General features: G+C 35.6%; 1 protein-coding gene across 1 annotated transcript; it reads right to left on the reverse strand.

Moving 5' to 3' along the window:
* Positions 1–8,795: 8,795 nt before the first annotated feature.
* On the reverse strand, positions 8,796–14,247 carry LOC138322947 (SET domain-containing protein 4-like). Its single transcript, XM_069267250.1, is given in 6 exon segments — positions 8,796–8,801; positions 10,174–10,350; positions 11,214–11,342; positions 11,344–11,626; positions 12,594–12,717; positions 13,941–14,247. Coding segments are annotated over 6 exon segments (894 nt in total). The 5' UTR covers positions 14,116–14,247.
* Positions 14,248–14,305: the final 58 nt, after the last annotated feature.

A 14,305-nucleotide genomic window follows, 5' to 3' on the forward strand; every position in this document is an offset into this window, starting at 1 on the left:
TGGACAAAGTGTTTTGTTCAAATGAATGACCTTTGACCTTCATTCAAGGTCAGCAGGGGTCATATAAGGTTAAAATCTGTTTATAACAACTTTTGTGTAATATTGCTGAGGACCTGATATTGGGCCCTTGTTATGCTCGGATGAAGGGCTATCAAGTTTGTTCAAAGGAATGACCTTGATTTTTCATTCAGGTCACAGGGGTCAAAAAATAGTTCAAAATTTTTAAACGGACTTCTTCTCAAGAACCAGAAGGCCCAGGGTAACTCATATCGGGCCCTGCAATATGCTGTGGATTGAAGGGCTACCAAGTTTGTTAAAATGAATAACCTTGACCTTCATTCAAGGTCACAGGGGTCAAAATGGCTTAAAATCTTTAAATGACTATGTTGTATTGTGCCCAATAGTCAGACGGCCGTTAAGGCCCATGGGCCTCTTGTTAAAGTTGGATAACATCTATGTACACTTATCCTTTTAGCTAAGGATGAATGGTTCTTAATAGCTGACACTAACACATCATTCTGATCTACCAGTGTTACTTCCCCTTAGTTCATTCTGTCAGTACTAACAGTGAATCAGAGGAAAAGAATTCGGATCACATGATAGATCGGAATGTTACACAGGCTATTTCTAGGGTAAGGGTTCAAATGAGCTCATATACCACAAATCTAAATTCAGCTAATACAGCGCCCGGACTAATAAAACATCCAGACTAAGACAGCGTCCAGAATGACTGTTCCATGTTAGGAAATAAGCTGCTATATAAATAGACTTTGCTATCATGTGTATTTAAAGCAGTTGTTTGTTTAGATTACACAGTATTCATTGACTAGAATAATATAGTGACTTACCAAGCACTGCTCACGTTGTTATGTTTATTTGTATAATATGATCTATGTAAATGTCACTAAAATTGTTTTAATTATGAATTGATGTAAACAAGCATGCAGCTGCAAAAGTTACCCAAATCCTCCCACAGCATAGCGAAATAAAATGTTCTGCATATAACATATTTGAAACTTATCAAATACTGCCTCTACTAAAATTGATAGTGCATACGTTATCAAGCTTAGGTAGACTGATGGCTTGACTAAACACCATTGACATAAAGGAAGTGAGTTAATAAAAGAGTGAAAATACCATTTACAATAGTGTACTAATTAGAGCTAATGATAGAGTGAAAAAAACATTTACCGTAGTGTACTAATTAGACAAGGCTTTGATTTGATTCTAAACAACAATGAATCTTGAATCTCTATGTCCAAATTCTGTATATACCCCATCTTGAACCTCTGTGTAGAGATGGCTGAACCAATGACCTAATTCTGTATTCCCCCACCTTGAACCTCTGTAAAGATGGCTGAACCAGTGTCCTAATTCTATATATCCCCACCTTGAACCTCTGTAAAGATGGCTGAACCAGTGTCCTAATTCTATATACCCCAACCTTGAACTTCTATGTACAGATGGCTGAACTAACAACCTAATTCTGTGTACCCCTCACCTTGAACCTGTGTACAGATGGATGAACCAACAACCTTAATTCTGGATACTCCCACCTTGAACTTGTGTACAGATGGATGAACCAATATGACCTAATTCTGTAAACCCCTCACTTGACTCTGTATTGTTACATTAACGAATAACAGAAAAGGAGAAACCAGCAGCTAAATTCAAAACACAATTTGATTATATATACAATATCCCCTCCGTATACAGAGATGGTTTACAATATCTAAAGTAATTGGTGGTGGTAACAAGGACTAGTACGGATGATTTAAAGTGTTACTTATCTGTATGCGAATGTCCTGGTATAATCCTTGATCCTTCCAGGTTTCCAAATTAACAAATAATCACAAATCCACAAGGAATTGAATGTCCACCGATGAGTTTTGTAAAGTTCCAGGCAATATGAATAAATCCACACAAAGTGTTGTAATAATCCATTTGATAAAGTCACAATAGCACTCCTCCCAATTAGAATCTTATATGGCAACTGTCACAATCCTTGATATGCTCTTATTACAGTATCTTCATTACATTCTGATTTTATTCTTGGATATGTCTTATTACAGGTACAACCATTACAGTTCTAAGAAAATTGGATAACCTTATCACTTCTAGCAATATCATAACTAAAAAGCAGTAAACAATTAATAACACGACAATCAACTTTCTGGAAATATGATCTTATAGGATCATCTACTAAACTCGTCAAATTTACAGAAATATTGGATATTTGTTTAAACAAGATAATACAAATTCTAGAAAGTTTCTAATAACCTAAATCAATGTTAAGTACCTACATAGGATGTTATTATAGAAAAAAAACTATAGGAGTTATACTCCGTATCTTCAAAACATGTATTTAGTGTCATACATAACACACACTCACCCTCACTTAAAGAAAAAGAAATTTTTCTTGAAAAGGAAACTTTCTTGACATATCAAGTAATATTTAAATCCTTGATAAAGCATCAGCTAGAAATATTGTCTTTTCATTCCCTTTGATAAGTTTTGATCTCAAGATGTATTCTTGCAAATCAACTCCATCCTGAGAATTCTTTGATTTTGGTCGGTCATTTTCCCAATGAATGTCAAAGGGTTGTGGTCGGTGAAGACCAACACAGGCACAACTGTAGTGCAGAGATACACATCAAATTGGTTCAAGGCCAAAATCAACGCTAAACATTCTTTCTCAATGGTGGAATAATTTCTCTGGTGTTTGTCAAACTTTTTCGAGAAATAACAAATTGGATGGTCAATTTGTTCAGTACCTTCTTGCATCAAAACAGCACCAACACCTACATCGCTGGCGTCAACAAACAGTTTTAAACTGTTTATTAAAATCTGGAGCAGTCAGAACTGGTGAGTTTGATAGTATGGCTTTCAATTTCTCAAAGGCAGACTTACATTCGTCTGACCAGACAAAATTTGACATTTTTCTTTAACAAAGCAGTAAGTGGAGCTGCTATAACAGAGAAATTTTGACAAAATTTTCTGTAGTATCCAGCCATACCAAGAAATCTCATCAGCTCTCTCTTGCCTCCAGGAGCTGGAAAATCTATAATTGATTCTACTTTTGCCTGAACAGGTTTAACCTGCCCCTGTCCTACAACATGGCCTAAAAATTCAACAGTTGCATGACAAAATTCACATTTCAATAAGTTTACAGTCAATTTCATGGTAGTGAGTCTCTCGAAGAATTCACGAATCCCGCGTAGATGGTCTTCCCACGTGTCGTGGTAGTTGATGACGTCATCAATGTATCCATCACAGCCTTCCAGGTCTGATATCACGCTGTTAAGAAGACGTTGAAATGTTGCCGGGGCATTCTTCATACCAAATGGCATAACTTTGTACTGGTACAAACCTTGCGAGGTTACAAATGCCGACACTTCTTTAGCTCTTTCTGTTAATGGCACCTGCCAATATCCTTTCAACAGGTCAAACTTGCTTACGTACTTGGCTTTGCCAACTTTGTCAATACACGAGTCAATCCTTGGAATTGGATAAGAGTCTGTTTTACTGACAGAGTTTACTTTTCTGAAGTCAGTACAGAACCGGTATGTCTTGTCTGGCTTTGGCACCAGAACACATGGAGAGCTCCATTCACTTTTGCTTGGTTCAATAATATCATTGTCCAACATGTATTGAATTTCTTTCTTTAAGTGTTCTTCTTTCAAAGGATTGACACGGTAAGGATGTTGCTTGACAGGTGGCGCATCGCCTACATCCACGTCGTGATAGATAGCATCTGTTTTGCCTGGTGTATCCGGAAACAAATGTTTATACTCAAGTATCAAATCTTTAAGTTCATTGCGTTCCTTTTCCGATAGATGACATAGTTTCTTGTCCAAGTTCGCGAGCACATCTGAATTCCTTAACTTAACACCACAGTCTAAACCTACATCTTGTACACCACCATCTAAGTCTAATTTACAAATATCAGCTGTACTTTCACTTTGTGATGGTACAGAGGCCAAAGTAGCAATAGGTTGAGAGGTCTTGCTCTCTTCTCTATCTACATATTTCTTAAGCATATTAACATGACATAATTGAGTTTTCTTGCGCCTCCCTGGAGTTTGTACAATGTAGTTAACATCATCGACCTTTTTCTCAACAACATAAGGTCCAAAATATCTAGCTTGCAAAGGCTGACCCGGTATTGGTAATAGAGCCAAAATTTTGTCACCTGGATCAAAACTTCTTGCACGGGCATCTTTATCATACCATGTTTTCATTTTGGTTTGAGTAACGGCCAAATTTTCTTTTGCCAGTTCACATGCCCTTGTCAACCTTTGCTTAAAGTTAGACACATACTCTAAGAGATTCACTTTAGAATCTTCGTCCAAAATTTTGTCTTTCAAAATTTTCAAAGGACCACGTACAGTATGTCCAAACACAAGTTCAAAGGGACTAAAGCCAAGAGATTCTTGTACAGATTCTCTAACGCCAAACAACAACATGTGTATACCTTCGTCCCAATCTCTTTTGTTTTCAAAACAATAAGATCTCATCATATTCTTCAATGTCTGATGAAAACGTTCTAAAGCACCCTGAGACTCTGGATGATAAGCACTAGACTTATACTGCTTGATCTGGAGCTGGTACATGACTTGTTGAAAAATACCAGACATGAAATTCGAACCTTGGTCCGATTGGACAGCTTTTGGAAGACCAACCAATGTAAAGAATTTAACCAAAGCCTTGACTATGTTAGGGGCTTTAATATTCCTGAGTGGAATGGCTTCAGGAAAGCGTGTGGAAGCACACATAATAGTTAAAAGATACTCATTCCCAGACTTAGTTTTGGGTAGAGGACCTACACAGTCCTATAATGACTCTACTAAATGGTTCCTCAAATGCTGGAATGGGGTGCAAAGGTGCAACAGGGATTTTTCTGATTAGGTTTCCCTACCACCTGACAAGTATGACAAGACCTACAAAAATCAGCCACATCCCGTTTCAACTTGGGCCAAAAGAAGTGATCTAAGATCCTGTTATAAGTCTTGGTCACACCTAAATGCCCTGCCATAGGTACATCATGAGACAAACTTAGAATATCTTGCCTATACCTCGGTGGGACAACTATTTGATTGACAACCTTCCAGTCTTCCTCGGGAGACACATCAGGGGGGCGCCACTTGCGCATCAACACACCTGACTGACGGAAGTAACAAACCGGGACTTTCTCAGCCTCTTCCTCACTCAAAACCCGATTACACAATAAGGAGATTTCAGGATCTTTCTCCTGTTCTACTATAAGCTCCTCTCTAGACAAAGATGATTTACTCATCATGTCAGACAAAAGAAGTACCCTTGTTAGGAACAATTCTATCACTATCAAAGTCTACAGGATTGCTCAAAAGATCACACTTGCCCCCGATATCCTCTATATCATGAGCCAAGAAAGTGTCACCTAACCCTGGACTATAATGATCCTCAACTACTGCAACATCAGAAACCTTCTTACTCATTGAACGAGTTACAGCACAAGAAGGGAAAATACCAGGAAATTCCTGTTGAATAGTCTCAGCATCATCTGTTTTATCAGGGATACTGGACACTAAGGGATCTACCCTAACTTTCTCTCCAGCCAAGTCATTGCCTAAAATGAGCGACACGCCCTCTATGGGAAGTTCCGGTCTAACACCAATGGTGACAGGCCCAGTAACCAAGTCTGACTTTAAATAAACAGAATGGAGAGGCACATTAACAAAACCTAACTCTACACCTTGAAGCAAAAACACTAGACTACCACATGAGGTCTCCTCAGACAAAGGCACTACGCCATCTAATATCAAAGAATGAGAAGCCCCAGTATCTCGCAAAATCTTCACAGGTTTTAAGTTGGTCATATCACTAGTAAGTGACACAAAAACCTTCAGAAATGAAGGGAGAGTACTTCTCCAAGACACTATCAGACTCTGAGCTCTTAATCTCAACAGACACTTTAGAATCTTCCACAATATCACTAAGTTTCTGACTAGGCTTTGACATAGCTAACACAGAAGGAACTGACTGTTTACGCCTTTGCTCCTTACGCTGGAGAGAATAACATTCAGACATAACATGTCCTACTTTCTTGCAATAATTACAAACAGGACCAGAAGGAGACCCCACACCTGCCCTATGATCTGTTTTAGAAGCAGACTTAGTCTTATCACCTAATTTAGGTTTGTCGTTAGAAGGGCCACTAAAGGTTGGGTTCCTAGGCTGACCAAATTTACTAGTACCTGTGGTACTGTTTTTGTCTTGAGAACTGTTTTTAACAAATGAGCCTTTGTGGGTGAGTAGCGTTAATCATCAGCATTGTAGCTGCTTCACTAAGTGTTTTCAACTTTTCTCTCATCTAATGAGTTTTTATGTTTGTGTGGACACAACGTTTTAAACACCTCTATCAACAATAATTGCCTCTATTTACCGAAATCCTCATCAATTTCTTTTAGAATCACACCACCTATTAAAATAATTGTTCCTTTTCTCTGGCAAATTCTACATGAGTTTGTTCATCTCTCTTTTCTCGAGTTTTGAAATTTCTGGCGGTAAGCCTCAGGAACTAACGTCATAAGCTTTCAAAATAGCTTTCTTGACTACTTGGTAATTTGAAATGTCATCTACAGATAAAAAAGAATAAATGTCTCTAGCTTTACCTATCAAGACACTTTGAAGAAGCATTGTAAGCTTATCTTCAGGCCATTTCATACTATCAGCTATTTTCTCAAAATGCAGAAAATACTTGTCAACTTCTTTCTCTTGAAAAGGAGGAACTAACCTAATGTTTCTACTGACATCAAAACCTCTGTTTCCTTGTAAACCCCTAAAAGTTAGATTACTTGAACTGTCTTGAGAAGCTAGCTCTAATTCTTTCATTCTAAGTTCTGTTTCAGCTTGAATTTTCTGCTTCTCTAGCTCTAACATCTGATCTCTCTCAATTTCTTTTTCTCTTAACTCTCTTTCTTTGTCTATTTCTTTTTCTCTTAACTCTCTTTCTTTGTCTATTTCTTTTTCTCTTAACTCCTTTTCTATTTCTCTTTCTCTCATTTCTTTCTCTATTTGTTTCATTTTCATTTCATGTTCAAGTTCCATTTGTCTAATTTGGATTTCTGAAGTGACTGTTTCCTCTATACTATCTAATGCACTAGAGTCAAATTTGCCATTGTCAACAAAATATCTTATAATTACATTCCGAATTTCAGCTTTCCTCAAATTAGTTTTGATAGCTAGGCCTAAATGTTTACTCAATAACAATAAATCCTTCTTAGTAACTTGCAAAAGAACTTCCAGGGATGGCGCTTTAACAAACTGTTCTACCTGCATAGTAGTCATATTTATCTAGCTGTTGGTTTCAAATGTAAACTCAAAGTTTGTACACAAATTTTTGACAATTTCTAAATTAATATTTTCAAAGTTAGATTTCACAAATTAAATATCGATCCCGGACGAGCCCCCAATTCTGTTATATTAACGAATAACAGAAAGGAGAAACCAGCAGCTAAATTCAAAACACAATTTGATTATATATACAATATTATACAGAGATGGTTTACAATATCTAAAGTAATTGGTGGTGGTACAAGACTAGTACGATGATTTAAAGTGTTACTTATCTGTATGCGAATGTCCTGGTATAATCCTTGATCCTTCCAGGTTTCAAATTAACAATAATCACAAATCCACAAGGAAATTGAATGTCCACCGATGATTTGTAAAGTTCCAGGCAATATGAATAAATCCACACAAAGTGTTGTAATAATCCACAGATAAAGTCACAATAGCTCTCCCAATAGAATCTTATATGGCACTGTACAATTCTTGATATGTCTTATTACAGGTCTCATTACAGTTCTGATTAGCCTTGGACAGCTGGAGTATATATAGCTAAACCGTAATTTAAGAATATTGGAGAACCTTCTACTTCTAGAAATATCTAACTAAAAACAGTAAACAAGTAAACACACATAACTTTCTGGAAATAGATCATTCTAGATCTCTACTTAAAATCAACATGTTTACAAACATATTTGTTTATACATGATTATATTCTAGAAAGTTCTATAACCTAGATCAATGATATGACCTTCATAGGATGTATTGATAAAAAAACTATAGGAGTTATCTCCCTTATCTCATAACTACATGTATTTAGTGTCATACATAACAGTATACAGATGGATGAACCAACAACCTAATTCTGGATACTCCCACCTTGAACTTGTGTACATATGGATGAACCAATATGACCTCATTCTGTATACCCCTCACCTTGAACTTGTGTACAGATGGATGAACCACAACCTAATTTGATACCCTCACCTTGAACTTGTGTACAGACGACAACCAACAACCTAATTCTGTATACCCCTCACCTTGAACTTGTGTACAGATGGATGAACCAACAACCTAATTCTGTAAACCCCTCACCTTGAACTTGTGTACAGACGGATGAACCAACAACCTAATTCTGTAAACCCCTCACCTTGAATCTGTATACAGATGGATGAACCCAATTACCTTATTCTGTATACACCCACCTTGAACACCTGTGTAAAGACAAATGAACCTATGACCTTATTCTGTATACTCCCATCTTGAACCTCTATAAAAATGAATGAATCAACAACCGTATTCTGTATACCCCATGTTGAACCTGTAAAACAGGGATTACAGGCGGATGAACCAATGCCCTAATTTTGAATTTGCTAACCTTGTGTTCACGGAGATATTTAACATTTTGGATGAATGAAGGACTTAATATCAGTATCCTTTTAATTTGCTTAACAAATTTTTTCAGCTTACGTCTATAAACAAGGTTAAACCAATAAACTATTATATATACTAGTGACAGACATATGCCTCCAATACATAAAACAACAGCATCCAATACACAGGGTGTGTTAACCTTGATAACCTTTCTGACATTATGTGTACACTGTAAATCAGCATTATGCACTAAAAAACAGCAATCCCCCCACAATCCCTCCAGTGTTGTGACGTCAACAAACAACTGTTATAACACACCAAACTATCCTACTAACATACACCCGTACCCTACAAATCATATGGCGTCAATGGACCAGCTAATGTCAAACAAAATATTACAGATACTACACACATAATGCATTGATTATTTTTTTCACCCTGTGACACATGTGGCGAAGTCTAGATTGTGATTTCACACAAGGGGGAGATAATCTAGTATTAGATCTTTGAGCTGATAAAATCTTATCAATAATGTAGGGGATCTGATGGCCAATTTAAAACTAATAACAGGGACTTGTCATGTTAAATACTTCTGTTCCATAAACTACATTGTTAACTGAAAATGAAATAGCTCTTCTTTTTTTATCATTATGAAAATTATACTATGAGCAGTAAAACCTGTCTTAGTGACCCCACCTCTGTATAAAAACCACCTGCTTAATTAGGGTTTCCCACATTGTCTTTATATAATATAATTAATTTACCATATGTATAAAGACCACTGGCTATAAATGTAAAATAAACGACCTTTCCCTTTTCTGGTCCTTGCATCTGTGGTCTTAGATAGCAAACAGGTATCACGAGACATATATCAAACTTTAAACTCACAAACATTACTCACCTAAGCCTATCATATGCATCGTCACCTGTCATCTTGTAAAAAGAAGATCTTTTCTCTACTGGACAACGTAACTGTGAGCTGCGCTCGAGGTATGATAGTCTTAACGGTGTGCCTTCCATACAGATTCTCGCCATGAAAGATAACACGATGGATGATCCTAACCAGACTTCTTGTCAATCACTTAGATAAAGAGCTTCCTAGAGGACTTCATTGCGCTTCTATCCCTAGTGACGTGGTTTTCATGAGACCCTCAGTTACTATCAATAGCCGACATCACAGTGAATAATCATATGGAATTTTATTCCATGAATCCGTATCTAAGTATTGGAATGAATTTGATCATGATCTATTCCTTAATAATCATTAACTAGTATTTAAAGAATGATTTTTTCTGTCTTTGCTAACATTTGATAATTCGTTAATGAAAAAAATGTTACCAATTATGCTGTGTGGCAGTTTTAATTTGCCTTCTTCTATTAAAATCTTACCATGATCCTCATTAGGAATCTTACACATATATTAAATGGAGCATCAGAGAAAATTCAAGAACATTTCAAACCCCAACTTACCAAACTAAATTCTATAACATCATTATGGATTGTTGGGCAGATAACAAAGCCGTACTCCACTAACAAGTGTGTGTTGTCATGGTTACCGTATGATATGAACACCTCATCGTATTTCCTGTACGTGTCCTCAGTTTGGATCTCATAACAGTTACTTTTCTTATTGAATGATGCAGTTATCTGAAAATCAAACCAAGATTCTTACATCAGTTTTGTAAATTTTATCACACAAGATTTATAGTGTATCATGTTGTATTTTTGTTTTGATTTCTTTTCTTGCTTTACCTATTGAACCTCATATTACTTGGTTGATGATATATTCTCTATATTTCCCCACAGGGAGATTAAGAGATTCAAGTGGGAATACATTTAAAATAAATGGGTTTTTAAGATTTTACCTTATATAATAGGAGATAAAATTCACATTACGCACATGATAAAACCAGAAACCGTTTGTGCGGATCATAAGTATCTCCAGTAGTGATGGAATGCAAATTCTTTGTAATCTTCCTGGCTGAATTCATCACCAAAAGAAATAATAGTCCTGCACACAGCGTTATCAGCATGTTCATGTGGTAACAAGATTTTGTCCTATTTATTTCTTTTACATGGCCTTTGCTAACGATTTAAGGTGAAATCAAAGATTGAGGAAGAATATTTTCACCACATACCAAAGTTCAAACTGAGTCAACATGTGATAATCATTTACTATGTATAACTAAACTCAACTTTACATTAACAAACAATCAAGCGGTATAGTTCATGATAACAGACTTCAAGTCTTTAATGAGTATTTGCTTTGAAATACCTTTTTGTCTATCTCAGATATATTTGTGTAATACAATTTTTTCGGTTCATAGGGCAATTCCATCTTTGCATATTACAGAGTTATATGCCTGTGCGGGTGGGTATCAATTGTGGCGCTATTATTTTGTAAACAATATTCGGGTTGTTTTTTGGTGAAAATAAGGATGTTGTGCATGTAAATACATGACAAATACCTGCAAGGGCAGGTAACCCTCTGATATGAAACAAGTTCTTACATTAGCGCAATGCGAATGGTTAAGCAGATCCAGAAATGGAGCCAGAGCTATGTAGTTCTTGTCATCAACGAATTCTTCACACATCTCGTGTTTATAGAAAACAGATCGGGTATTAACAGAATACCATGCCCCACAAAAAATCATTTAATGTAAAATCTAACTCTGGCCAGACATCTCTTACAAAGTTTGTAGATAATTTATAGGCTGTGTGCACTTTGGAAATCTCTGTTAAAGCTCTCGACTTTACATTGTGCGGCAAGAGATTCACTTCAGTCTCGGAAAAAAAGGCAGGTGTATTATATGTCTTTGGTAAAATGTTTATGTATGGAAACCAAAAGGATGATTTTTGTTTTTTCCTTTCAGCTATAAGGAAAATGGACATGGCTTGTTGAGATGATAACTGTTTGTCCCATCTGAAAAAGAAAGGAAAACAATATAAAAGCATCTTTTTGTAAAAGTGTAGTGTGGAATTCTGCCCGTGATACTGATTGACATACACTATTCCCTGATTTGTCAATGGTTTTATTTTATAACCAGCCATGAGAAGTTTGGTCAAAACAATTACATGACATCATGGATTAATAGGATGTCATCAAGGACCCATGACCATAGCATGGTCAAATCCTGTGGGTTATGATTTTATTGTCAGGCTTCAAAGCCTTTGGGTTGGATGATTTTATTGTCAGGCTTCAAAGCCTTTGGGTTGTGATTTTACTGTCAGGCTTTCAAAGCCTTTGGGTTGTGATTTTATTGTCAGGCTTCAAAGCCTTTGGGTTGTGATTTTATTTTCAGGCTTCAAAGCCTTTGGGAGTTATTTTATAAATCATCCAATTGACCACAATGTCTTGCCCCTAAGGGTTATATATGACAATCAATAGTGTAATCTTGCTCTATGATGTGCACAGCGGTTTCTATTAATATTTGTCTGATTGTAAAATTGTGTTGTGATATTGTATTGTATATAGGTATAAATTGTTTGATAATGTGAAAATAATTGCCCTTTAGCTATATTGAGGGCATGACAAACAAATTCCAGACTTCTTGCAAGGCAATATATATAAGAACAAACAAAATCACTATTTCAGGGATTCTCAAGTGGGTAGGTATATAGGTTTAAGGCAAACAAACAATATTTCAATTTTTAACAATATTTCAATGAGGCCTAAAAGGAAATAAAGTTGTTTTATTGCCAAAGATAAACACATAATATATATACTGTATACATGCATTACCAGCTATATTATGGTCAGTTAAATTGATACATGATAAATGTATAGATTTTTCATTGAATGAAGAATCTATGTAACTAATGAGTGATTACAGAGAAGAAACAATTAGCTTCTAAAGACCAAAACAGTAAACTGTTATTATCATACTTACTTTGTTATGTGTTGTTGAAGACTTGTCAGAACTGTATGTGGGGTGATGAGGAGATGTTTTGGTATAGACACTATTGTATTTCCAGCATGGATGGCATGATGTGTCATCAAACCTCGACCTGTAGCTGTGTCAAATAAAATCATGTATATCTATGTACTGCTAATCAATATACATAAGCTTAGAAGTTACAATGGCTTTTATATATGATATACTAAAATTTGAAATCGTGCAAGAAACAGATATTAGTACATGTGCAATCAGTACTTTATTCCATATAGGATATAGTGCCACAGAATTTTTTCGGGATGCAATTAATTATTTTTCATATTTGTATCGTGGAGTAAAATTAGAAACTCAAACTTCTCAATGACGGTAATGGTGTAAAGTAAGTAAATTTTGTAACTGAAGAAAAATAATAAATGGCCTGCTCCTGTTTTTTGATAGTGAAAAAATACCATTTGTCGGCGGTGGAGCATCTTTAAATGGGCTTATTGCTAAAATATTTAACATTCTCTTATATTCCAGCATAATTAATTTAAGGGAAAGATTGACTTAAAGTGTTATAAATTTAAAACTGTTGTACATGTAGTTAATTGTGTGTACATGTAATTGTCCCTACTCCTATAGCTACGGTTCAATGAGATCATTTTGGTTATGAATACGCTTTATGTGTTTCTGATTTATAGCCTATCTTAGTTACATATATGATTTAATATGTACAGTCTCCAAGTGTTCTAAATATAAAGACCTATCAGGTATTAATAAGAGCGCAGCTCTCTGCGCGGCTGAAATTTTTGTACTTGACTAAATGTGTTTTCAGTATACGCTTTAAAATTACTGTAAGTATTTTTAATTCACACATATACAAGAACAATGCAATAAATGTACTGGTCCAATATATAATGTGTATGTTCTCAAGCACACAGCACCGTTAGCAGTGACGTCACAAAACCTGACACCAAAGATGATGGCACAGATTCGCACATATTTTTGATAGCATGGCATGATGCCAAGTTTTCTCTGCATCTGATAAAAACAAGATTAAAGTATATTGAACTATTCCATTTGGATTATTTTTTTATTCTTTCTAACTATCAATAGTATGTGCATGTCAGTGAAATATTTCATTGTTAATCTCGTAGAAAAATATAGACAATGTAAAGTTATTATGTTATAATCTTTTACATGTAGCTCTTCTGAGGCTTTGCCTTAAATTCATATTATATATATGTAGCTAGAGTACAACAAATTTGTAGCCATATTACATTTGATATTAAAACAAATAATTCTAATAATTAATTTACTATAACAAGGATTTATAAGTGATTGACTATAAATAGAATTTACTTTTAAATGTGGCCGCGCTTAGAAATGGTCGCTGTTGTCTAAATTTATTTCTTTTCATCCATTGTCCCAAGGCAATGTATTCCTCATCAAGACAAGGAATCTGTGAATGAAGTGATTTTCTGTTCCTTTTTCGTCTCCGTAATGTCCGACTAGCTTTGCTTTGATTACTAGCCATGTTCCGGTGTTTTCAATTTTGCATGTAAACGAGTCAGATTATATATACATGGAATATGATGAAGCTTCAGATATTTGTATGTAGGCTACATGACATGCTACATATTGTTGACATCAATCACATGGCCGACACTTGCCGGAAGTTGATAAAGTGAAACTATAACGAGGCACGAAATAAATGACATCATTTC

This window comes from Argopecten irradians, chromosome 1 (assembly GCF_041381155.1).
Source record: "Argopecten irradians isolate NY chromosome 1, Ai_NY, whole genome shotgun sequence".
NCBI lineage: Eukaryota > Metazoa > Mollusca > Bivalvia > Pectinida > Pectinidae > Argopecten > Argopecten irradians.